Source organism: Salmo salar, chromosome ssa27 (genome assembly GCF_905237065.1).
Source record: "Salmo salar chromosome ssa27, Ssal_v3.1, whole genome shotgun sequence".
Taxonomy (NCBI): Eukaryota; Metazoa; Chordata; class Actinopteri; order Salmoniformes; family Salmonidae; genus Salmo; species Salmo salar.
In genome coordinates, this window is record NC_059468.1 from 9684591 (window position 1) to 9712495 (window position 27905).

The 27905-nt window shown below is 43.9% G+C and overlaps 1 protein-coding gene across 3 annotated transcripts; it reads right to left on the minus strand.

Moving 5' to 3' along the window:
• Nucleotides 1-2: 2 nt before the first annotated feature.
• On the minus strand, nt 3-27905 carry LOC106588419 (carcinoembryonic antigen-related cell adhesion molecule 2). Of its 3 annotated transcripts, XR_006762345.1 has the most exons (11): nt 27782-27905; nt 27158-27496; nt 24285-24569; nt 23329-23595; nt 19679-19957; nt 19197-19451; nt 18858-18978; nt 10315-10355; nt 8974-9759; nt 1657-1751; nt 3-242 (listed from the first exon to the last, which is right to left on the minus strand). XR_006762345.1 is itself a non-coding variant. In XM_014177379.2 (9 exons), exons 1-8 carry the CDS (start codon nt 27828-27830, stop codon nt 10337-10339), a joined length of 1614 nt encoding a protein of 537 aa, XP_014032854.1. In that variant the 5' UTR covers nt 27831-27905; the 3' UTR covers nt 6564-9759; nt 10315-10336. The 3 variants fall into 3 exon arrangements, 1 of the variants encoding a protein (XP_014032854.1); XR_006762344.1 differs by lacking the exon at nt 1657-1751; XM_014177379.2 differs by lacking the exons at nt 3-242; nt 1657-1751 and having other exon boundaries at nt 6564-9759.

Sequence of the window (27905 nt, forward strand, 5' to 3'; positions counted from 1 at the left end):
GGTTCAGTGGTTCTGGAGAAGAAGACGTTTATTAAAGTTGTCAACCTCATTGAAAATGAGATTGTCCAGGGCCAAGTCAAGGTCCTTTGTACCTTGACTTGGAGTTGTCAACTGTGATGGAGAGCTGTTGGAGCGGGCAGGCCTTCCACAGGAGGAAGTGCAGTTCCGTCTTGTCGAGGGTGAGCTTGAGGTGGTGGGCTGACATCCAAGCTGAGCAGGCACGCAGAGATACACGTCGCCACCTGGGTGTCAGAAGGGGGAAGGAGAAAGTAGTTGAGCGTCATCCGCATAGCAATGATAGGAGAGACCATGTGAGGATATGACAGAGCCGAGTGACTTAGTGTATAGAGAGAAAAGGAGAGGGCGGAGAACCGAGCCCTGGGGGACACCAGTAGTGAGAGCACATGGTGCAGACACAGATCCTCTCCACATCACCTGGTAGAAGCGGCCTGCCAGGTAGAATGTGCAGTGCCTTCGGAAAGTATTGAGGCTCCTTGAATTTTTCCACATTTTGTTATGTTACAGCCTTATTCTAAAATTGATTAAATAGATGTTTTCCCTCAATCTACACACAATACCCCATAATGACAAAAGCAAAAAACTGTTTTTCAGAAATTTTTGTAAATGTAGTAAAAATAAAAACACTAAAATATTACATTTACATAAGTATTCAGACCCTTTACACAGTACTTTGTTGAAGCACCTTTGGCAGTGATTACAGCCTTGAGTCTTCTTGGGTATGATGCTACAAGTTTGGCACACCTGTATTTGGGGAGTTTCTTCCATTTTTCCCTGCAGATCCTGACTAGTCTCCCAGGCCCTGCCGCTGAAAAACATCCTCCACAGCATGATGCTGCCACCACAATGCTTCACTGTAGAGATGGTGACAGGTTTCCTCCGGACGTGACGCTTGGCATTCAGGCCAAAGAGTTCAATATTGGTTTCAGAGAATCTTGCTTCTCATGGTCTGAGAGCCTTTAGGTGCCTTTTGGCAAACTCCAAGCAGGCTGTCATGTGCCTTTTACTGAGGAATTGCTTCCGTCTGTCCACTCTATCATAAAGGCCTGATTTGTGGATTGCTGCAAAGATGGTTGTGCTTCTGAAGGTTCTCCCATCTCCACAGTGGAACTCTGGAGCTTTGTCAGAGTGACCGTCAGCTTCTTGGTCACCTCCCTGATCAAGGCCCTTCTACCCCGATTGCTCAGTTTGGCCGGGCGGCCAGCTCTAGGAAGAGTCTTGGTTGTTCCAAACTTCTTCCATTTAAGAATGATGGAGGCCACTGTATCCTTGGGGACCTTCAATGCTGTAGACATTGTCCCAAAAAATAAATCTGTTTTCACTTTGTCATTATGTGATATTGTGTGTAGATTGATGAGATTTTTTTTTTTAAATTTTAATTTGTATTTATTTAATCAATTTTAGAATAAGGCTGGAACATAACAAATTGTGGAAAAAGTCAAGGGGTCTGAATACTTTACGAATATACTGTAGTCCAAGATGTGCAGAGCCTGAGACGCCCAGCCCTGAGAGGGTGGAGAGCAAAATCTGATGGTTCACAGTGTCGAAGGCAGCGGATAGATCTAGGAGGTTGAGAACAGAGGAGAGACAGTCAGGTTTGGCAGGACGGAGAGTCTCCGTGACACAGAGAAGAGTTACCCTTCTCACTCAGTTGAGTGACCCGTCTTGAAGCCTGACTGGTTAGGGTCGAGAAGATCGAGAGAGTTGGTCCGAGTTTGGTTGTTGTAGTACTTCTATGTAATACACAAGCACACACCACACCTGCTGTAAACACACGTAACGTAAAATGACAATGACACTGCACAAAGAAAATGGACATGTCAACCAACATACATGACACGGTGGTAGACACACATACACACATACACATCCCAACACAAATTAACACACCCAACGCACATTCCATGAGTATTTTCAGAGTGACCAAGCCTCAAAACACCTGATAAGGGGAAGGAAGGCATAGCGCAGGAGTTGCACAATCTCACTACTTCAAGTTTCACTGTTAAACTTCCTCTCCCCGTTCCGTGGAAACTGAACCCCCACAGGATCCTGACCCCTGGTGTCACTAATAGTGACCCTGTAGGCTAGGCTACTCAATCTGCTATGCGCATTGTGACTATGAGCGAGGTCAGAGTTATAGGGGCTTATTGGAGCTGTCATTTGTGACTGAAACTTGTAAACATGTGCTTTAAACAACGTACATTTATTAATTGCTAGGCACACAAATAAGATTATTTCTTATTTCATTTGAAACTAGCTCTATTTGTGGATGCAACCGGACTGGTGAATGATGGAATGTATTGCTGGACTGTCATGAGGGTGATAAGTAGCCTGACGACTCATCCGATGATCTGTCATTCGATGATCCGATGATCTGTCATTCTACAGACTTCTCTTTATGGAGAAGAAACTAACGTCCGTGGGCGTGGCATAGCGTTTGGCCGGAGCAAGTAGTCTAGGTAGCCAGGCAAGGTGGTAAGCGAACTGCAGCCCCCCAAACGATTCGTTCTCGAGTTCGAGTCTGTTGAGCAGGGGCTGTGTATGTTTTGGTTCTACAAAGCTGCTTCCATCATAGTTGTACAGTCATCTCAAATAAAACTGTGAAGGACCTCGGCGTTACTCTGGACCATGATCTCTCTTTTGACGAACATATTAAGAATATTTCAAGGACAGCCTTTTGCCATCTTCGTAACACTGCAAAAATCTGAAACTTTTTGTCCAAAAATGATACAGAAAGCTAATCCATGCTTTTGTCACTTCCAGATTAGACTACTGCAATGCTCTACTTTCCGTCTACCCGGATAAAGCACTAAATAAACTTCAGTTAGTGCTAAACACGGCTGGTAGAATCTTGACTAGAACCAAGAAATGTGATCATATTACTCCAGTGCTAGTCACTCTACCTACACTGGCTTCCTGTTAAGGCAAGGGCTGATTTCAAGGTTTCACTACTAACCTACAAAGCATTACATGGGCTTGTTCCTAACGATTTGGTCCTGCCGTACATACCTTCATGTACGCTACGGTTACAAGACACAGGCCTCCTTATTGTCCCTATAATTTCTAAGCAAACAGCTGGAGGCAGGGCTTTCTCCTAGAGAGCTACATTTTTATGGAATGGTCTGCCTATCCATGTGAGAGACGTAAACTCGGTCTCGACCTTTAAGTCTTTATTGAAGACTCATCTCTTCAGTGGGTCCTATGATTGAGCGTAGTCTGGCCCAGGGGTGCGAAGGTGAACGGAAAGGCACTGGAGCGACGAACCGCCCTTGTTGTCTCTGCCTGGCAGGTTCCCCTCTCTCCACTGGGATTCTCTGCCTCTGACCCTATTACGGGGGCTGAGTCACTGGCTTACTAGTGCTCTTCCATACCGTCCCTAGGAGGGGTGCATCACTAGAGTGGGTGATCTTCCTGTCTGGGTTGGCGCCGCCTCGGATTTGTGCCGTGGGGAAGATCTTTGTGGGCTATACTCAGCCTTGTCTCAGGGTAGTTAGTTGGTGGTCTGCGGATATCCCTCTAGTGGTGTGGGGGCTGGCTTTGGCAAAGTGGGTGGGGTTATAACCTCCCTGGTTGGCCCTGTCCGGGGGTATTGTCGGACGGGGCCACAGTGTCTCCCGACCCATCCTGTCTCAGCCTCCAGTATCTATGCTGCAATAGTTTGTGTTAGGGGGCTAGAGTCAGTCTGTTATATCTGGTGTGATTCTCCTGTCTTATCTTGTGTCCTGTGTGAATTTAAGTATGCTCCCTCTAATTCTCTCACTCTCTCTCCCTCCCCTCCTGGAGGGCCTGAGCCCTGGGATCATGCCTCAGGACTACCTGGCCTGATGACTCCTTGTCTGTCCAGTTTCAACTGTTCTGTCTGCGGCTATGGAACCCTGACCTGTTCACTGGACGTGCTACCTTGTCCCGAACCTGCTGTTTTCGACTCTCTCTCTCTACCGTGCCTGCGGTCTCAAACTCTGAATGCTGGGCTATGAAAAGCCAACTGACATTTACTCCTGAGGTGCTGACCTGTTGCACCCTCTACAACTACTGTGATTATTATTATTTGACCCTGCTGGTCATCTATGAACGGTTGAACATTTTGGCCATGTACTAATCTCCACCCGGCACAGCCAGAAGAGGACTGGCCACCCCTCAGAGCCTGGTTCCTCTCTAGGTTTCTTCCTAGGTTCCTGCCTATCTAGGGAGTTTGTCCTAGCCAACGTGCTTCTACATCTGCATTGCTTGCTGTTTGGGGTTTTAGGCTGGGTTTCTGTATAGCACTTTGTGACATCGGCTGATGTAAAAAGGGCTTTATAAATAAATAAAGGAAAGGGGGGTATTGAATGTATTCAACTGAAATGTGTCTTACGCATTTAACCCAACCCCTCTGAATCACAGAGGTGCGGGGGACTGCCTTAATCGAAATTCACATCTTCGGCGCCCGGGGAACGACAGATTTTTACCTTGTCAGCTCTGGGATTCGATCCAGCAAACTTTCGGTTACTGGCCCAACGCTCTAACCACTAGGCTACCAATAAATTTGATTGATTGATTCAATAATCAATTAATTGCATTCATGTATTTTTCTTCTCTATGCTCATGATCTATTTTCCTGCGCGCATATGACAGACAGTTGGTGGTCAGAGCACGTCTCTGGAGCCGTTACTACTGCGAAGTGGGTCCAATTAAACGAGAGATGGGACGAATGGTATCCTTGTTGTAGGCCTGTACTACCCCGTGAGTACGAAACCATGACAGAGAAGGTGAGGAATTTATTATGCAATGATCATGGAAATCTAATAAATAATAGCCTAGGAAATAGATGCCTATTTCTAATTATTTTAAAATGCAAAGATAAACAAAATTGATTTTCACTCTTCTCACTAACGGCAAAGGATTGCATCTTGTTATTAACCTGTTTATCGTTATGAATAAGCCTGTCCATCATGTCCCCCATTTGCACAAAACACTAATCTACTTGCCTGCTTGTAATGCAACACTTTAACCACTAGAAACTGTGAGTACGCATGGTCTCAAATTTGCGGGAACATGATTACATTTTAACATCAAGTTCAGTTTTTGTGAATGCCAACTTTTGCGTGAAAACTGGTGCATACATGTTTTGGGATCTAGTTTGTATGCACGGTTTATAAATGAGGCCCCTGGTGTCACGTCCTGACCATAGAAAGCTGTTATTTTCTATGGTAGAGTGGGTCAGGGTGTGACGGGGGGGTTTTCTAGTTTAAATTTTCTATGTTGGGTTTTTGTTGGGGATGATCTCCAATTAGAGGCAGCTGGTCATCGTTGTCTCTAATTGGAGATCATACTTAAGTAGGTGTTTTCCCCACCTGGGTTTGTGGGAGATTGTTTTTGAGTACGTGTATGTTAATGCTTCGTCAAGGTTTGTTGTTTTTGTTTATTCAGTTTATTTTGTATGTATTGCATAGTTTCACAGTTCAATAAATATGTGGAACGATAATCATGCTGCACTTTGGTCCGCTTCATCATACGACAACCGTGACACCTGGGCCTTGCACGCGGAGGGGGATTCACTCCAAGGTACTCACATCTAGAAGATGCTACCTGTTTGGTTACGTTTCAGGTCTGTGAGCAAGACAGTAAAGAAGTAATTGGCACCAAGTTTTAATATCTAGGAAATAATATCTGTCTGTATGTTGAGAATAAGTGTTTAAATGCAACGGTAGAGGATTGAGAGAGCTGGATGGACACCTCCCCCAAAAAAGAAAAAAGAAAGTAAACTTGGGAACATGAATTTGCACTCATAGCTAAGACAGATATGCACATACAGTTAAAGGTCATGACTCACACATCACAAAATATAATTTACCACTAGTTACTTACACATATAAAAAAGGAACAGTTTGAAGTTCCATACATCTGGACTTGTACCAACAAGTTACAGCCATTTTAATCTGTCTACTACAACAATAAAAAACGGAGACACATTGGCCGGTGTGAGTGTGATTACAGAGTAGGGTAATGACAGCCCTGATCTGCAGAAAGTCAGGTTGGTGAGTCATAGCCACAGCACTGAAACCGCCTCCCCTCTCCTTTCTCAAGGCTGCGCTGCCTTGTACAAGAGCTCTGGGCACTGTCCCCGTGACATATGAGAAAAACCTGAAAGTCATCATTTGTGACAGGACTATTTAGACTACACTGTTCATGGGTGAGATGAGAGACACTCACTCGATCTGCCAAGCAGACTTTTTTTTAATGACCTAATGTCCTTGGCAGGCACAACTTCCTGACAGTGACAGGGTTAGTGAAAGTCAGGTAGAGGTAGCCTACATCCAACAGCCTTCAAACCTGCATGGCCACAACAAACATGTTACAATCAAGTTATTAAAGAATTATACAAACTCCTCTTGGCTTTCATTTTCAAGATAATTGCTCGAAAACACTTCACATTCTGTATATTTGATTTCATGCAGAACACTTTGCACACAAGAAACCTAATACACTGGCAACAAAAAGCTAGAGCTCCTAGATGTGGTGTAATCTTATAAGACATAAAGACAGTTTTAAAAGGGATCCAGAGATATTTTTGTACACTTACATTTTATTGAGTTTTGGTTTACATTCAAGTACAGTGATACAGTTGTCCCATTGTTTTAACACCCAACCAGACCAAAAGTAAATAAAAAAAAAGCCATTGTTGACTCAAGGCAAATGAACCTGCTAGACTAGTCACCACCAAGAGCATCCTGGACCTTGTAGTGTCTGTCCATCCAACCGTGCATTCCTATTCCCTTTCCAATTACTCTAGACAGGTTAGCTCATTTTATATGAATGTGTCTGCAAGAGGATCAAATCCAGTTCGAATGTAAATGTGTGGTTTCAAATCCAGTCTATTATGGTTCAGATAAAATATGGATGCTTTAATTAACCCACCCCTGAGCTCAGGGTGTCGATTTCCCACCCTGAGCACACATGTCCTCTGCAGGGATTCTCTTGTTAAAGCAGGTTTTTACATCGTTTCGTTCTTTCTTTCTGAGGCATATCTGTGAAGAAACAGGGGGACTGGTGTGGCAGGAGAGGAGAGCACCATTGCACACACACACACCAACTGCAGCAAGAACGCCTTTATGTTCTGTCATTCCAAATCCCAGGAACGAGAGAGAGAAAGAGAGAGAGGTGTGATTGGCTGTTTGGAAACACAGAGACTGGGGTTGGCTAGCTAGACATACGTAGGAAAGTTCCATTTGAAAAGAAACAAGACTGTAACAAATGCAAATCGCAGTAAGGACAGAAGAATAAATAAAAACATCTCAGAGGCGTGTCTATACAACGAGAAAATGATTTATGAATATAGGCTGGTCAGTCGTTAAAGAATAATACGCCTTTCTGTAAACAACCTGAGAAAGTTTCTGACAATTGAAATATTCAAATTAAGATAAAGCAAGAAACCCCAAATAGATGACAGAACGTCAAGCCTAAAAAATACAATATTTATTACAGTATACATTTACATAAAGTAAATCATATTTACAAAGGGAGCAGTTTATTGCTGTTCCATTTTTCATCAGAGCTGGTCTATCACTTTAATAAGAATGCTCAGCTACACTAAAACACTGTCCAGGTAAAGGTGTCCATTTCTCCCTGTTTATCTTCAAGAACTAGACCAACGAGACCAAAACGGAACAATCTCATTCTTCCTCAGCCAATCAAGTTTCTTACTTAGATCTCTATGAAAACTAATGACTATTACACGCAGTGGCAGGACCAATTTGGACCAATGTACCTATGCTGAACAAAACTATAAACGCAACATGCAACAATTTCTAAGATTTTACTGAGTTACAGTTCATATAAGGAAAATCAGTCAATTAAAATAAATTCATTAGGCCCTAATATAGGGATTTCACATGACTGGGCATGGGCGCAGCCACGTGACATAGGCCCACATACTGGGGAGCCAGGCCCAGCCAATCGGAATGAGTTACTGCCAAATTCTCTAAAACGACGTTGGAGGCGGCTTATTCAATTCTCTGACAACAGTTTCGGTGGACATTCCTGCAGTCAGCATGCCAATTGCATGCTCCCTCAAAAGTTGAGACATCTGTGGCATTGGGTTGTGTGACAAAACTGCACATTTTAGAGTGGCCTTTTATTGTTCCCAGCACAAGATGCACCTGTGTAATGATCATGCTGTTCGATCAGCTTCCTGATATGCCACACCTATCAGGTGGATGGATTATCTTGACAACGGATACAATTCTCACTAACAGGGATGTTAACAAATTTGTGAACAAAATTTGAGAGAAATAAGCTTTTTGTGTGGATGGAACATTTCTGGAATATTTTTTTCAGTTAATGAATCATGGGACCAACACTTTACATGTTGCGTTTAAATATTTGTTCAGTGTATTTGGTTACTGTGTTCAAGTTCTGGTGTCTGTGCATCTGTCTTTATGTGTGTGTCTTTCTGTTTGAATATACGGAATGCTTTATGTAATTACATGTTTTAACAGAATAGGTCAAACCACAAGAGTAAACACCTTCCACAGCCAAGTGACATTAACATTACCAGGCCTACCAGAGTAACTGCCCTGTACTGTTCATGCAACACAAAACCCCCCATTGACTTTAAATGGTGGGAGAAAACTTAAAAGATAAAGAACTCTTAACCCATAGTTCTGTGTGTTCTAATTGAAGGTGTGTATGACCGGTTGTCACATACACAAAATAAATACTAGTGACAAAAACAAAACTAAGATGCAGGTAAAAAGGGGTTGTGTTACAGTTAACATAAAATGTCACTTGTTCATTCACGTTTCTAAAAACACAGTTTTGTATTTTTTTGATTTAAACTACAAAAAAAAGGCCTAATTATTAAAACATTTCAAAAGTGGAATATAGCAAATAGCAGAACTCAGTAGTACAGCCCTGAAGCACACACATTTTCCCTCCAAAACCAAAGAATGTCTTTGCCCACAAAAACATTCCTACCTTTTTTTTCTTCTCCCCTGAATATTTGCTGCGTGTTGGATCTTGTCATTGCTGTCTTCACATTAAGTTCTTACTAGCAGATCTTGTAGAGGTAACGACAGAAAAGAAAAGGGAAAAAAAGCAATCCTTGGGATCAAGCAGACACCTGTCTGTGATAACGTCAGATATACGAACCTGTGTCCGTCAGGTGTTTGAAAGATTCAGACGATACTTTCCCAATCGCCTTGATGAGTGTACTCAGTGAGGAGTGACCAAGTGACTAAGCCCTACAGTCCCATGGGACTCCAGTGTATTACACCACTAAATCATCCTCCAGTTTCTCACCATCGCTCAAGTCTATGATGCGATTCATTTCCCTGGGAATGTGTGGAGAAATTGATGTAAGCAATGACTTGCAAAACAGAGGAATAAGAGGAAGAGTCAGCATCCCAGGGACTGTTGGAAGCTGTTTACCTTAGCCAATGGGATGGATGGAGAGGAGGGAAGGTGTGTGAAGGAAAATAAGTCCATACAGACAGATAGATGTTAGATGGGATAGATGTGTTGGAGCTTTCTGGTCCAATCCAAGCCCAAGGACACCACCATTTTCAAAGGAGATGACCATGGCTTCTGATGTGTGAGTGTTAGGGACGGGGTGATGTTGTGACCCCTGGGATTATATGGACTTTGATGAATATCTTGTACGGCTGGACAGACCTGGGGGAGGTTTCCACCTGAGTGGTCTTCCCGACTGCAGAGATTGATCTTGGAGGGGAATAATTGGCTGATTCTTTGGGCTGATAGCTCCTGTGGGGAAGAAGAAACTCATAGCTTACCACTGAGTGCTACTTACAACCACAAGAACAAGTTCTGAAGTTGAATATCTTGTTTTCACCATCCCTCATCTGAAAGTCCTCTAAGGTGAACATTGGCAATAGTTTGGCTATACAGTATCTACTGGCTTTTGTTCTACTTCAACTCCCCAAAATGCTAATAGGCCAAAATCAAATAATAACAGCAATGAGGACCTTTGCCTTACATGTTCATTCAGATGAAAGATGGATACACTGATTTACTGTAGCTATGCCAGACTCGGACTTAATGCCTACTCCCTACGTATAAAGTCAACATTCTTATCTGAAAGGCCTTTCAGGTAAAATGTGTGTGATACGGAGCGGCACCACAGAACAGTAGCTATAGCCTCAAACGCAATGCAATAAAAATGTCCTCAACAAGGAAATGCTTGTCCCAGGTCAGTGGAGACTTGATAACTGTTGTTACAACAGAGGGTAATGCTAGCCTGCGTTGCCTGACAAGGGAACCAACTTCAGGATAATATAGAGTTATCAAAGAGCGGCTTACCAGCTTTCCTCGGGGCACTCTTCTAGTATGGCGACTCGACCCTGAAACAGAACATAAAAGAAAAGAGTGGCGATTAGTGTAATGATGACCTCGCTTTGAAGGGATTTGAGAAAACAAGACGCTTCGTTGTGGGGATGGAAACTTTGCTTTGACAACCTGAATGACTAGATTTTAGTTCATGACAGCAACAAATATAAAGCAGGCAGCTATTAAAAATAATTGTGTCTCCTAATTTCTTTGATGGAAACCCCATAGGTTGCTCTTTACTCTTGTAGCCATATACAGGTTGAAATGGGCAGATTTGGACATTGATAAGCGCCTAAATTGTAACGCAGTGGCTTTACAGTAACATGCTATACACTCAGTGGCCAGTTTATTACGTACATCAAGGACCAGGTCAGACACCCCTTTGCCTCCAGAACAGCCTAAATTATTCAGGCATGGAAACATTGCTCAACTGGTATCAAGGGATCAAACGTGTGCCAGGAAAACATTCCACACAACATTACAGCACCACCACCATCCTGTACCATTGACACCAGGCAGGATGGGGCCATGGACTCATGCTGCTTACGGCAAATCCTGACTCTGCCATCAGCAAGATGAACCGGGATTCGTCAGAACAGGCAATGTTTTTCCACTCCTCAAATGTCCAGTGTTGGTGATCGCATGCCCACTGGAGCCGCTGCTTCTCGTTTTTAGCTGATATGAGTGGAACCCAGTGTGGTCGTCTGCTGCAGTAGCCCATCTGTGACAAGGATCGAGTTGTGCGTTCTGGGATGCCGTTCTACACACAACTGTTGTACTGTGCCACACCACTGTTTGTGGCCCGCCTGTTAGTGTAACCGATGTGAAATGGCTAGTTAGTTAGCGGTGGTGCGTGCTAATAGCGTTTCAATCAGTGACGTCACTCGCTCTGAGACCTGAAGTGGTTGTTCCCCTTGCGTTGCAAGGGCCGCGGCTTTTGTGGCACGATGGGTAACGATGCTTCGTGGGTGTCAGTTGTTGATGTGTGCAAGGGTCCCTGGTTCGAGCCCAGGTTGGGGCAAAGAGAGGGACGGAACCTACACTGTTACATTAGCTTGCACGTTTCTTGCCATTTTCCTTCGACCCCTCATCAACTAGCCTTTTCGGCCCACAGGACTGCCGCTGACTGGATGTTATTTGATAGTCACACCATCTTCGGTAAACCCTAGACACTGTCGTGTGTGAAAAGCTCAGAAGGCCGGCCGTTTCTGAGATACTGGAATCGGCGCGTCTGGCACTGACGATAATACCATGCTCACAGTCACTTAGGTCACTCGTTTTTCCCATTCTAATGTTCAATCCGACAGTAACTGAATGCCTCGATGCCCGTCTGCCTGCTTTATATAGCAAGCCATGGCCACGTGAACGGGGTGGTGTACCTAATCAACTGCCAACTGAGTGTACATGACGTCAGAGCTCAAGGTCTCCGCTTCACAGCACGGTATGGGTTTTGACTGAAAGCGATTCTGAACTTGAGCACACTGAGTGACAAGATCTTGGCCCCATCCCTCCCTGTAACTGGGCAATTTGAGCAAATGTTTTGTTGTCTGAATGAGGGAAATGCTGTAAATAAAGAGGACTCAAAGTATTTTGAAAGACGAGACGTTGAGGATTATAATAAATATCGCTTTTATGCCATACAAGCAAGCCAAACACTTCACATTTCCATATCATAAAACTCATGTCATATAGAGTACATTGTCAACGTTTATGATCACTATGCGTGATGTTCAGTTACAAGATGACGTGGCGTCATACCCTGGGTTGTTCTGAACAACTACAAGTCTGCTTGCTCTAGTTCCTCGACAACACAGCTAGGAGAGCTTGAAATAGCACCTTATTGTTGAAGACTCTTCTTTGAGTCATACAATTGCATTGAAATTGCTTAGGAACTGTGGACACTGTAGAGGTGTGTGACCACTTGGAGACTCCAGTTAGACCTCTCACTCAAACCCTTCTCATTTCCTGTCTTATGTTGTACCTACCCCAAATTTGAATATCCTTATCATGTTACTGAATGTATCCAGAGTATTTTACGATTTCGTTATCAACAAATGTGGCGAAAAAAGTACAGCAAATGTAAAATTCACATACAATCAACAGTGTAATGTTAAGATTCAATCTAGTGTCAGATTAACTGTTTTGTCCTCGCCTTTAGTCTAAGAATTTCCCCCAAATTTCCAAACTGTTTCCTTTTAATTGCTACCATGGTTATACATATGGTTTTCATATTTCTTCTGGAAAAACATTTATATTTAGCCCTATCCATATAGGCCAATTCCTATGAGTTGAAATGGTTAATGAACAAACCATAATGCCCTGACGAATACGAGCAGTGTTGGTAGGTACTGTAACCTTTGTAATGCTGTGATCTCATCTCAGAAAGCATCTAGCCTAGTTTTGTGCCATTGATAAGAACAGTAGACATAACAATGGGGACAAACACAGGAAGAGGATGACTCAATAACTACAATATCAACAATGAGTACTTGGCAGTTTCACTTTGATCCTTCAGGTATGCCCGTCTACTATGGCTGAATTACGGCATGTCTCCAGAAAATATGAGTACTTCCGTAAGGAATGTCCCTCAGGACAAACCGCGTCGAGGAAACTTTAAGTCATAGCGGAAGGTAAGCGAGGACAGATGGAACCAAGTGGAAGTGAGGAATGTAGAGTAAGAATGTTAGAAAGAGTTAAAGACAGTAACAGACAGAAGAGGCGAGAAGAAGAGGGAGATGGACAAAAAGAAGAGAGCGAGAGACCTGTGCAGACACGACGGTGACATTCCAACCATGCTCTCAACTCAGCCTCTCCCCTATCACCATTGACTACCATGGTAAGGGGGAAAATCCAAGTGATGGCAATAAAGAAGAGCATAACTTCTCTTTATCTAATCATAACTCCACTGACTCAATCTCTGTCCACCTCTAGTCTATCAAAACGTACCCGAAATCTGAAGAGAGAGATGCTGCTTATAAACAGAGCAAGGTGACCGCGGACAATAGTTTGGTTAAACAGTACAAATATGACTTACGCAGATCGATCAAGATGGCGAAACACAAGTATAGGGACAAAGAGGAGGAGCAATTCAGCAGGTCGGGACACAAGGCGTATGTGACAGGGGCTCCTAACGATCATGGACTACAAAAAGAAAGCCAGCCACATCACGGTCACCAACGCCACCCGAGCTAAACACCTTTTTCTCAAGATACGAGCACAATGATCCTGAGCTGCCATTCAAGTAAGTCATTCAAACGTGTTAACCCTTGCAAGGCTGCTGGCCCAGACGGCATCTCTAGCAGTGCCCTCAGAGCATGTGCAGACCAGCTGGCTGTTGTGTTCTGACATTTTCAATCGCTCCCTAGCTCCGGCCTCTATACCCACCTGCTTCGAGATGTCCACTCTCATCCTGTGCCCAAGAAAGGGAAAGTAACTGAGCAGAATGACTACTGACCAGTAGCACTCACTTCTGTCATCATGAAGTTCTTTGAGAGGCTAGTCAAATACCATATCACCTCCTCCTTCCCCGACACACTCGTCCCTCTCCAATTAGCCTACCGCCCTGACAGATCCACGGACAATGTAATCGCTATTGCACTGCACACTGCCCTTACCCAGCTGGACAAAAGGAATGCAAATGTGATTCATTTCAGGAAACTAGGCGTATGTCGCGCGTCACTACTCCACAGGAAAGCCATTTGAACGTAGTTAACTTTTTATCTTTATCAAAATGCGTTTTTTTCAGCAGAAGTGCCTTCTGGAACATGTGAACATTCATGTGCCTTAATTACAAATTTATATGCAATCTGTAAATATGAATACAATTGTTAAATTACGAGCCTAGTTGGTTTAGCCACAGAAAAAGGCAGGAACCTTCCCGCTAGCCATGATTGGCTGAGATAATGGGTGGGCTGAACATGTCGAGAGATGAGTTCAGATTGGCCATGTAGCACGCTTCTGTCTATTTGAGCTGGTCAGTATGTGTAGGTAATCCTTTCTAATGCAGATTTTTTTTAAGATATCACGTAGTAGAACTGCATAAGTGTTGCTCTCCACTTTCTGGAGGACCGAGTTTTGAAATCAGTGGAATGCATGGTGGAATTAGAGTATGATACAGTAGCTAAGGAGATGAAGAAAATTCTGGCGTTTGATTGCAAATATGCAGACGGAGTTGAAAAGAGAACACACTTAAGGCTGTTGTATAAAACACCTCTCTCCGGATTACATCTTCAAACTAAGGGCAACCATGGCATCTGTGACAGAGAGGGAGAAGCGTCCATCCATGTATACAGGCAAAATAGTAAACTAGATATATTTTCAGATATGACACATTTCTAATTTTGTCAGAAAGTTGTTTTCATTTCAAGTTAAAGTGTACTGTTAGCTAGCTAGTCAAAGTTAGCTGGCTGGCTCACGACCAAATGTTACGTGTATGATCTGTGTAGTAATATTATTCATATCTCAGAGCTATTTGCATTGCTAGTTATAGCCGAATGTTAGCTAGCTAACATTGAACTGGTTGGTTAGCTACCTGCAGATTCATGCAGGGTAGTAAAGTCATGAGTTGGGATTATGGTTCATTGTTTAGCTAGCTAGCTACATGTCTAAACAAAAGACTCCACTATGCAAGTAACCATTTCAATAGAATGTTAACGATGTCACTGCAACAACTGTTGATAGACGTAGCTGATAAATTCACTCTGGCTATCTAGTCTGATTTCAAAGCACTCGTCTGAGCGTGCCAGAGAGCAGAATAACAGACGAATTTACGAACGCTCAACACCTGTTCAATATGGCTGGTGTCAGTAAACATTGGCAAAAAAAGCTTAATTAAATTGTTGCCAGAAGCAGAGTTGCAGTCACCAACATAAAAACAGCCTAACCAGCTCTGCTAGGGTGAGTAAAATGGTCAGAGTGAGGTGTTCCCTCATTTGTGTCTGGAAGTAGCTAGCAAGCTAGCCAACGTTAGTCAGTTAGTGTGGGTGCTTGACTGTTGTTGTTAGGTCAGAACGCTCAGATTAACCCTACTCCTAGGCCAGAGCGTCCAGTATGCGCTCTGAACGCTCCGAGAGCAAAATGCTCGGAATTTACGAACGGACAACGCGACAAATTTACGAACGCCCAGAGCGCACTCTGAGCACGCTCTGGCACTCCAGATTGAATTTATGAACACACCCGTAGTATAAACCAGCCTTCAGTCTTGAAATATTTGGTTGTTTACTACATGGCCTCACATGTGAATCCTTAAAGAGCTGGGTGGGGCTGAAGCTTAAGAGGGTGTGAACGATAATGAATGGGTGTAGACAAAGAAGAGGTTGAAGAGTCACACGTCGGTGTACCAAAACATTCAAGGGCCATTTTCTCCAAAGTGAGGTTACAAGTTTATCAACTTTCAAAGCAGAATTACTTTCCCATTGTTCCTCAACTGTAGTGTATGATATACCATTTTGTAGCTCTGAGTCACTACTTTTATCTAATGTAAAAAACACAATTTCAAATTTTGCTACATAAGATTGAGCCGGTTGGTCACATATGTGAGGATGCTGTTCATCGACCAGAGCTCGGCCTTCAATACCATAGTGCCCTATAAGCTCATTACAAAGCTCACAGCCCTGGGTCTGAACTCCTCCCTATGCAACTGGGTCCTGTGAAGGGGGATCATGTAGAGGTAAGAGACCGTGTCACGCTGAAGTGTACCTCAGTCTCCCTCCCTGCTGCCACCTACACCTGGAAGTTCAATGGGGCGCTGACCGACGTGATGAGTCTTCAACCTCTGGATACTGAAGAAATTTGGCCTGTCCTCGAGGGCCCTCACAGTGTTCTACAGGAGCGCCATTGAGTGCATACTGTCGAGCTGCATCGCAGCCTGGTACGGCAACTCCACTGCTGCGGATAGCAAGGCTCTTATGAGGGTGATGCGTGCAGCCGAACGCACACCGTCTGTCCTACAGGACACCTACAACACCAGGTGATGCAGGAAGGCCAAGAAGATCATCAGGGTCCCCATCCTCCCAAGCCACGCCCTGTTCTCCCCGCTTCAATCACTCAGACACGGGCAGTAGAGGAGCATCGTCTCAAAAACGGAACGTTTCTACCCTCAGACCATCAGACTGCTGAATAGCCACCACTAGTCAGCTACCTGCTACTTCATTTATTTATTTATCACCGCCACAGTTGTTATTATGCATATAGCGCTATTTCTATTTCTAATGTGGTTTTTTATTACCATTTTCCATTATTTTATTTCACTTAGCCCTGCATGTTGGAGCTCTAAGACTAAGATTTTCACTGTACCCTACAATCACACCTGCAACACTGTACGTGACGATTAAATACTCTGAATCTGAAGTGAGGAGAGGGGCTTAAGCTCGGCTGGAAGTGTCCGTTCCACTGCCCGGGGCCACCACGCCCCGACAGCTTGTTATCTTAAGGTGATTCAGAGAGGGGCGAAAAGAGGCGGACCCCCCCTGTTGAGATGGAATCTTCCTCTCCTGAGTGTGAGGCTAGAGAGAGTGTTGGAATGTGGTCCGACTGTGTTTTCGAAATACTGAAACCCACAGCGTTGATCCAGGCTGACAAGGCCAGGCAGAATGAGGAGAGCGAACCAGTATAAATACATGCAGGTCTTTGGCAGTGGTTTATCTGTGACGCATCACAGTTATCTACTGTATACATGTCATGGTATATCAACGGAATCATATCTTAGTTGATTTAATCAATCATTGGATACTCTGTAAAAGTGTCCAGTAACGTATATCAGAACATGGTTAAACAAATTCAGTGTACACCCAAGACATACATCTATTTATATCCTCTACCGGAGAAAATAATCTGTTCCCTATAAAGACAGTGCCTTTTTCCAGAAACCTACACTATCAGCACCTATAATCGCTAATCCCCCCCCATTTTACATAGGGGCTTGGCCTGCCGTGCACCAATTTGCCAGTCACCTATCACACTAATCAGGAACAGTATGGTGTTTCGGGCTTTGAACCTGCCAGTCCCTACCTCATCTAAAACAGGTGTGCGTCTGTGTGAACCCAGCTGTGCACACAGGGTTGTCTAAACGTAACCAACCAAGCCTACTTTTAACGCCACACTGCATTCCCCTTGTTCACCGGCTGTAAACACGACAATAAAGGGAACTCAAGTACAATGTTGTATCTTCTGCTTTTTATCAGCTTGTTAGTTATCCAGTAGGAAGTCTGCACTTTGGGGGAAATGCGTGTTATGCTGGTTGGTTATCTGGAGGCTGATCTTCCTGACTGGATGAAGGCGGTTGGTCTTTGCATCAGTAATCCCTGTAACTTTATTTCCCTTTCCTTGTTTTGAACCTTTACGCACACCCCCATTCTTTATTTTCTACTGGCCACAAGCACAAAAAGCTGATATACTTAATACTACTTTGTACGACGTCTACTAATGAAACAAAAACTATTTCAAGGAATGTATTTGCAGGCACACTCTGGAAATCGGCAAGGTAAATGGGAAATATTAAGTGAGCGATCCCAATAGTTCATCTTCACTTACAGAGTTCCGTTTTTTCCATTGACAACCTTACAATAATTGCCTGCCAATGATCCAAACCTGACATTCTTAGTCAATGGATACAGACAGTTTCCTGTCTAAGACCTCCAGGAGTGCGAACGCCGTCAAGGAACAATAGCCTCAAATATCAATTTCGAGTTTGTCAGATACGGATAATGAGGAGCAGGGAGACAAACTCTGAACCTTGGAGCGGTGGTTGTAGTCCGTGCTCTGCAGGTACAGTACGCGTGACCTCCAGTGATCTCTGTCCCATCAGGTAACTTTTTTATCTGCTCTGCCTGACAACACTCTTATTAGCGAGGAATGGGAGAGGAATGAGAATGTGAACGTGTACTACATCAACAGAGTTCCAATGAGAAAAAGGGTTTTGACGCAAAACTGTGAGCAATGACATCTGTGGTATATTCCTCCCTTTCTGGTTTGTTCAGAAGGGGTGTTATCATAGATTACTGTTGCCAAATGCCGGAATGTGCGAGGCGTGTCAGCCTGTGTCTGCCTTGACTAAACTGTTTGTTCTTTGCTTTAAGATAACGATTCCTGAACCCACTGGCAGGTAACTCAGAGGATGTGGTCGTTTGCATCACTTTCACTTTGGTGAGACGATTGATCAGAAATGACACTTTGGAGTTCCATATGAAACCTTGCTGTAAATCCCCCCCAAAAAACAGTATCTTTAGCTGTGTTGAGGCAAATGAAAAGCTACAAAGAGTTTGCTAAAATAGGGCTTTGGAAGTGCAGAGAATATGACTGCTACGAACAAAGTGAAGATACTTGGTAAGAACCGGGTGTACAAGTTCTAGGATGCCAAAGAATGAGAGGAATGAAGCGAGGACTGGAGATTCACAGGAAGGGCACTTAGAGACGGTGAAGAATTGGGTGTCATTACACGCAACAGCTGTGTCTGCAAAGACATACTGTCTTTTATGGAATAGCATAAGTGGATCAAAGGTAAAACCAAGAGAACTCACTGTCTTTTTTTCCGTCTCATGTAGAGAACTCCACCGATGATGGCCCCTAGGGCGATAATCACGCCGATGATGATCCCAGTGACCTGCCCGCCCGTCAGACCATTATCCAGTGTTCCCTCCTCTGAGGAATCACAAGAACAATCTATCATTTATCATCATCATCATCGTCATCATCAGAACATCTCAAAGTAATGCAACAGCTTCATCTGAGATAAATGTGTACAGTGCTACCGTACATGATTTATGAGTAGAATATCCCAACAAAAGTTAGGGTGAGAAGACATCCTAAGAACCATGGTGCCAAATGGTGGAATACTCTTATAGCCTCCACTATCAAACCTTTGACGGACAGCTTGTGGGCAACGGCAGTGCTCAACCCGGTGATGGCGTTGCTGGCTTCACAAGTGTAAATCCCAGTGTTCTTGTACACAGCGGCTTCGATGATGTACTCGGCTGTCATCACGTCGGTCCGCGTCCCGTTGAACTTCCAGGTGTAGGTGGCAGCAGGGAGGGAGACTGAGGTACACTTCAGCGTGACACGGTCATTCACCTCTACGGCAGTATCCCCCTTCACCGACACAGCCTCAGGACCAACTGAGACACAGAAAAGGAGAATTTATACCTGAAATTCACCTGGATTTGGCCATTCCGACCTCAATAATACTACACTGTAGCATTCAGACAGTTTATCGTGGATTTCAGTGAAACACAACGCTTTTCTTTTTGGATACGGTAACATTATGAACATACAACAAAATATAAAGTTAACTTCGTTCGTTGGTGTTAATGGTCAGTGTAGAGGTCAGGGGGCAAATACTCACAGTTTACCCCTATCTTGAGACTGGCAGAGTCTGTGTTCACAGCATTGGTCAGCTTGCACTGGTACTCCCCACTGTCCTCCTTCTGCACTGGCTTGATCGTGACCGAGCTCTTGTCTGCCGAGACCACGACCCTGTTGCTAGGAGACAGAGCCACGCCATTCTTCAGCCACACTCGGGTGCCGGCGGTGCCGGCACTTGCCTGGCAGATCAGGGTGGCCGTGCTGTTACCGGCAACGAGCGTTCCATTGGGGCCTGTGATCTTAGTGCCCGATATGGCCTCTACAAACACAGAGGACAAATGGAGTTAGGGTTTACGCGGACCAGATGATAACAGCTTGTTTCACTCACAATTACAGAGTACTAGACCCACAAAGTATTTAGAATATATGAAGCTTGATGAACCCCATGAAGCTTGACAAACCCCGTGAAGCTTGACAAACCCCGTGAAGCTTGATGAACTCTTCATTCGATTTTAGTTGGATGGATTTAACGATGCCTACTAAATTGGAAGACATTGTACTTTCATTATACCTTAATGACATTACATCTGAACACTGGGCACACACTGGTTGAATCAACGTTGTTTCCACATCATGTCAGGGAAATTACGTTGAACCAACATGGAATAGACGTTGATTTGACGTCTGTGGGTAGCTACTATACAATATCACTGTACAGCTTATACCAGGCCATGTTTCCATAAAATGTGACATCAAATAAAATGTTATTTTACAATGAGTCTTTGAATGGGCTGATGTACCAAAAACTTGTCAACCAAGCAAAACCAAATGACCTACATGAATAGATAATGCAATTAACATGCTCACTGTCATGCTAGACCACTTGAAAGTGAGACTAAGGCCAAGTTTGTGTTTTTGTTTTGGACCAGGTGAACAGGTGGAACAGGAGAAACCACCGTCTTGTTTATCTTGACGTCTTCTTTCCAGACTAATAAGTGTTGGAAAACGAATGCCAAAAAAATAAAGGGAACAGTTAAACAACACAATGTAACTCCAAGTCAATCACACTTCTGTGAAATCAAACTGTCCACTTAGGAAGCAACACTGATTGACAATAAATGTCACATGCTGTTGTGCAAATGGAATAGACAACAGGTGGAAATTATAGTCAATTAGCAAGACACTCCCAATAAAGGAGTGGTTCTGCAGGTGGGGACCACAGACCACTTCTCAGTTCCTATGCTTCCTGGCTGATGTTTTGGTCACTTTTGAATGCTGGCGGTGCTTTCACTCTAGTGGTAGCATGAGACGGAGTCTACAACCCACACAAGTGGCTCAGGTAGTGCAGCTCATCCAGGATGGCACATCAATGCGAGCTGTGGCAAGAAGGTTTGCTGTGTCTGTCAGCGTAGTGTCCAGAGCATGGAGGCGCTACCAGGAGACAGGCCAGTACATCAGGAGACGTGGGGGAGGCCGTAGGAGGCCAACAACCCAGCAGCAGGACCGCTACCTCCGCCTTTGTGCAAGGAGGAGCAGGAGAAGCACTGCCAGAGCCCTGCAAAATGACCTCCAGCAGGCCACAAATGTGCATGTGTCTGCTCAAACGGTCAGAAACAGACTCCATGAGGGTGGTATGAGGGCTCGACGTCCACAGGTGGGGGTTGTGCTTACAGCCCAACACCGCGCAGAACGTTTGGCATTTGCCAGAGAACACCAAGATTGGCAAATTCGCCACTGGTGCCCTGTGCTCTTCACAGATGAAAGCAGGTTCACACTGAGCACGTGACAGACGTGACAGAGTCTGGAGACGCCGCGTAGAACGTTCTGCTGCCTGCAACATCCTCCAGCATGACCGGTTTGGCGGTGGGTCAGTCATGGTGTGGGGTGGCATTTATTTGGGGGGCCGCACAGCCCTCCATGTGCTCGCCAGAGGTAGCCTGACTGCCATTAGGTACCGAGATGAGATCCTCAGACCCCTTGTGAGACCATATGCTGGTGCGGTTGGCCCTGGGTTCCTCCTAATGCAAGACAATGCTAGACCTCATGTGGCTGGAGTGTGTCAGCAGTTCCTGCAAGAGGAAGGCATTGATGCTATGGACTGGCCCGCCCGTTCCCCAGACCTGAATCCAATTGAGCACATCTGGGACATCATGTCTCGCTCCATCCACCAACGTCACGTTGCACCACAGACTGTCCAGGAGTTGGCGGATGCTTTAGTCCAGGTCTGGGAGGAGATCCCTCAGAAGACCATCCGCCACCTCATCAGGAGCATGCCCAGGCGTTGTAGGGAGGTCATACAGGCACGTGGAGGCCACACACACTACTGAGCCTCATTTTGACTTGTTTTAAGGACATTACATCAAAGTTGGATCAGCCTGTAGTGTGGTTTTCCACTTTAATTTTGAGTGTGACTCCAAATCCAGACCTCCATGGGTTGATAAATTGGATTTCCATTGATTATTTTTGTGTGATTTTGTTGTCAGCACATTCAACTATGTAAAGAAAAAAGTATTTAATAAGATTATTTCTTTCATTCAGATCTAGGATGTGTTGTTTAAGTGTTCCCTTTATTTTTTGGAGCAGTATATTTTAAACACAAAGTTCATGGCCCTCAAAGGTGACTCAAAACTGCCTAATCAATACGTATTGGCCAATACGTGTTAGGCTTTGAAGGCAAACATTTCCAGAGGCAAATTCTTATTTCCTCAGCTTTGGTCAGTCATTACAAGTAAAATGTGTCACTATGATTCATGACGGAATAACTGGACTTGAGGTCACTACTGTTTACCAAGTTGAGGGGAGCATTCATAGAACGACTGAAACGACTGCTAATGAGCAAGCAATCAGCCCCCCCCCCACATCCCACAATCTCTCTTCCTTTGAAAAAAAAACACACGGCTCAAAGACTCCAGGCATTTTGAAAGACCCCCCCCCCCCCCATCCGAGCAGGTTTTAGTCACTCACAACATGGTAGACTGTCTGTCTCCTGTTGTAAACAGTTTCAGTACACACCGAGGGCCATGCACTCTTTGTACTGTATGGTATGCAGCACATACTTCACAAGCTTTAAAAACCTACAAGGGAACGTACAAAGTTGCCATGATACGAGGTCACTGGGTTTGAAACTTGTACCGTAGGCTTAAAAATCATATGGAATCCATTCAGTGTTCGGTGTTATGCCTTCTGGGTGCGAAGCCAAGAAACAGGTTTCAGTCTGTCTGTTCATGGTATTAGCTTAATAAGGATGATACCATCTCTTTGAGGCAGGGCTGGAGGACTAATGACATTCTTTATCTTACAGATACAGAAACTGTTTTAAAAGTGTCGATTTGGCTGCAACAAACCTTTTCAATTAAATATTCACCATTAAATGGAGAACGGGTAATAACAACTAATAACAACTTCCTTGTAATTAGTTAAACAAGATCAAGTCAGTCTATAAGTCTAATAAAATAAAATGAGTGTAACATCTGAAAAATATGTTACTGACAAGAACCTCAGAAGAATACTGTAGCTCAACTGAATGCAACAACCAGTTTCCCTACTTTGCTTTCCATTAGACTAAGATTTGACTCTCTAGGTCTTTACCAGTATACTGTCCATGGTTCCCCTTTGTATTTGCTAAAGCACCCTTCCTATCCATGTACAAAACCTTGATTTCCCATTGGCTCTTGTGGTTCTTCTACTCACCTACTACAGTGAACTTGGCTGTGGTGGATTCCAGGTATCGCAAGGTTTTGGCATTGCTGGCCATGCAGGAGTAGTTTCCACTCTGTGCCTCGGCAATGTTGGCCAGTACCAGCTTGGGGCCCATCACATTGAGCGGGACTCCATTGTGGATCCACTGAATCACAGCCGCAGGGCTAGACTGGGCTGAGCAGGTCAATGTAATGTTGGAACCCTTCTTTTGGACCTCAGCCGTGGGGGTGACAGTCATGGCGATGTTTTCTGGCCCATCTGCAAATATATGCGAGTTAGGTATATTGGAGTTTGGTCCAGACAACATTTTTTTTAAATGTAGGCTTAGGAGTAAGGCTGCAAACCACAATGTAGCAGCTCATTAAAATCTTAACGAAAACAAGCCATGCCCTGGCCTATCCCCTCCCAGGTGCTCTACTCAGATGGGCTTTGATGAAATGTGGATCTTATCTGACCTGCATTTTCCTGTCACCTGCATTGTACTACCCTGAGCTGGCTGGCTGATTTAGATCAGCAGCCTCTACCTGTTACAATATAGCAAATGGCTGGCATGACTTATTCTAAAGCCGTCACACAAACAAATTGATCTACTGCTCAATATCATATCTACATGTTGATAAAATTGACAAAGAAAATGTTGCCGTGATTTCAACTCTCTTGAAAAGGGTAAATCAGCATAACCGTCGGACCACAGGCAGGGTGTAAACAGAAGAGTTGGGTGTAGAAACCCCTACTGGGAGTGTCCCAAGTCACACAAAGCCTCCTAAGACTCTAAACTAGACGCCACCTGAACCTTTCAGATAGCCTTGCAGAGGCGTGAGCGGAATCAATGGATAGGAATATTAGCCTGGTCCCAGATCTGTTTGTGCTGTCTTTCTAACAATGACCATAGGAGTAGGACAGCTCAAACAGATGGGAGACCAGGCTATAAGAACATATGTACTTACAGCTGACAGTGAGGTTGAAGGGAGCACTGGTATCGCTCTCTAATTTGTTGGAGGCTGTGCAGTAGATGGGTCCGACCAGATCCTTCCTGAACACTCCAGCCACGGTTAGCACTGTTGCGTTTGCACTCAAAGTCACATGATTCCCGTCAGCCACCAGCGGGGCGGTGCCGTTGAGCCACTTGTACGTGAGGAAGGAGCCTTTGGCCGAACAGGTCAAGACCACAGTGCTGTTGAACTCGACCGCTTCATTCAGGTTGGAATTGATGGTCACGACAGTGACCGGTTCTGAAGAGGGGAGGGAGGAGGTAGAGGAGGGTGAATGGGAGGAAGAGGTGATGGCAAAGAGGGCATGGGGTGTCAGGGTAATTGTTATCAGTGCTTGAGTTTTGAGGCAGAGGGAGGGGAGAATGGCATATTAATGAAGCTGTACTCTAAGGCTAAGGGGGAAGGGAGCGAAAGCATTCAACTAATGAAAAGTAAACAACAGGTTGGCAGCAAAGGCTTTCTGAACATGTTGTGAACTGAACAAGTGATCATTCAATGGCTGTGATGTCATAAAATACATTTCCGTTTAACTGGCCAAAAATACACAGGGGTCATTCTAATCTGACCTAACAAAATGGTATATGACCTCTTACTGGTTTTACACTTTGCCATAAACCTGAAAGTCCAGTTTACTTGTAAACTGTTTCCCTAGTTCTGACTCGTCACTGCCATCCTTCCAGCGTTGAATATGTGACGCAGCATGCAAATGGGTTGGCGGACGACGGACGTTATTACTTTAAAGGAGAAGCATTTGAAAGTATAAAAAAAAGATATGTTTTTTTTTTCATCAAAAATGCATTTGTTGGAGGCAGAAATGCCTTCTGTAACATGTGAACTTTCATGTGCCTTAATTACAAACCAGTATGCGAAAAATAAATACTAATACAAATGTTAAATGCTGCTGTAGTGTATAGCCTTTCCTTTTTTATACTTAACCTGCGCTAGCTTATAGCCATGTCATTCATATTATTCATATATATTTTAATTTGATTTATTTAACCTTTATTTATAGCAGTGCTATAGCCTGTTTTCTTTCCCCTCTTTCCTTTCAGAACCATAGTTAAGGTCAGTTCTCAGTGGACATGATTCTCAGTTATCTGAACCATGAGTGGTCAGCTGTGTGTGACACCGGTGTGAATGTGGCTATCTTTTGCCATGAAACCCTTCTTAACCTGGACATCCGCCTCATCCTTGTTCTGACCGAACATGCTGTAGTGGTTGCTACACGGCCTTAAGCCAGCACCTAAGGTTTCTTATTACATTCATGGTCCTTTGATTCTCAACAACCATACCCCTATTTATTTTTTTTTCCCCGGGGGGTTGTTGTCACAGAGGAAGTCGACAGAGTTTTTTTAAATCAGTGTAATGCCTGGTCTCATAGACTAGACGTAATATAATAAACGTACATCTGTGACAATCAAATCAGTATGATATGATAGATTTTGTATGGTTACATAAGGCAGAAGGTTACTTAAGACAAAAAATGTAATTAGGGTGGATGGGTGGGCGTATAACGTGAACATCTAGCAACCTGAATGTTGCGTGTTCGAATCTCATTACGGACAACTTTAGAATTTGAGTTAATTAGCAACTTTGCAACTACATGCTACTTTTTTTTTAGCTACTTAGCATGTTTGCTAATCCTTCCCCCAACCTTAACTTTTTAACCTAACTCCTAACCTTAACCCCTAGCCTTGCAATTCGTAACATATCATACAAATTATAATTCTTAACACGTCATATCAAAAAACAGAATGTAGCTAAGCACAGGCAAAATCCTAGAGGACAACCTGGTTCAGTCTGCTTTCCACCAGACACTGGGAGATTAATTCAACTTTCAGCAGGACAATAACCTAAAACACAAGGCCAAATCTACACTGGAGTTGCTAACCAAGAAAACAGTGAATGTTCCTGAGTGGCCGAGTTACAGTTTTGACTTAAATCTACTGGAAAATCTATGGCAAGACCTGGAAAAGGTTGTCTAGAAATGATCAACAACCAATTTGACAGAGCTTGAAGAATTTTGAAAAGAGTAATGGGCAAATATTGTACAATCCAGGTGTGGAAATCTCTTAGAGACTTACCCAGAAAGACTCACAGCTGTAATACAGTAGCTGCCAAAGGTGCTTCTACAAAGTATTGACTCAAGGGTGGGAATACTAATATAAATGTAGATATTCACTGTCATTATGGGGTATTGTGTGTAGATGGGTGAGAGAGAAAACATATTCAGGCTGTAACACAACAAAATGTGGAATAAGTCAAGGAGTATGAATACTTTCTGAAGGCAGTGCGGTGTAGGTGTCTAGCTGAGATATGGCTAAACTAATTTGAGATATTGGAATGGATAAGCATTAATCCATGAAATGCCTTGTGCCATCACAGACACACACATTGCCAAAGGCAGGCCAAGGTCTGTAGCAATACAGTATAACGCCAGTGACATAACTCCATCCCATATTTCTAGAGCATGGTAGTAGGTTAGAATGTTCGTTTTCCAAGCAACAGGGCCACAACCTAAAGATGGATATAATTCAAAGCCCTGAACATATAGGCTTCGAAGCACCTTTTCGGTTTATTTCTCACTTTGAGAGTTTTTTCCTTTTACATATTTAATCAATAAACTCGGTTGAATCAGTATTAGGGAATTATACATCAAAAGGTATTTGTGGGGTAGGGCCTACTTGGAAATAAATAGAGTAGACGAAAACAGTTGGTTGTAAATAACGAAGTTGATTTTGGCAAACATATGCCTAAATGTGTTGGCTACTTCGGGACATTTACGCATTCAATTAACGTCTTTTATGCACAATCAACGTCTTACTCACCTAGAACTTTGAGCGCCGTTACACCTGTGCGCTGTACTGCAGCACTTGTGACCATGGTCACCGCATAGTCCCCGCTATCCTTCGCCGTCAAGGGCCCCAGCTTCAATACACCGGTGGATGAATTCAGTGACACTCTTCCTGCGTAGCCAGCGCCAACTGTCTCTCCTTTGGGCGCAGAAGTGACAACGGGTACAAGTCCACTACCACCGTTGAAATTCCAAGATACTGTGATAAAGTCGCCTACATCTGTGGGCATGATGAGGGTTTTGAACGTGACGTTCTTTCCCTGTACTCCCTCCAACGGGCCTGCGGGCAGTACGCTCTGCCCGTTGCAGCATCCTGAGAGAAACCGGTTTGAATACAGGTGTTCACTTCAACATATAAGTGTGTGATATACATCAAGGAAGCAAGCTATATGCAATGCACTAGTAAAAACTATGAATAAATGTTTGTAATGGTAGCCTATAATATTGGCCTGAAAAGGCGTTCTACTAGAACCACATCAATGCGCCTTCAGATTGCGCCTCCAAAACCTAACCCACCCAACACATCTCCAAACATTTTTTTCTTCGGTTCACTATTACATGTAGGGCTAACAATAATTGATATATTCATTAATCTTACCAGCTGCTGACAGCAAAATGACAAGCGACCTAAAATTAAACAAATCCATCCCAGATGTCTGGAACCCTTCTTGACAGAGAATAATGCCTGTCGATTTTACAAACTGAATGAGTACACTCCTTTA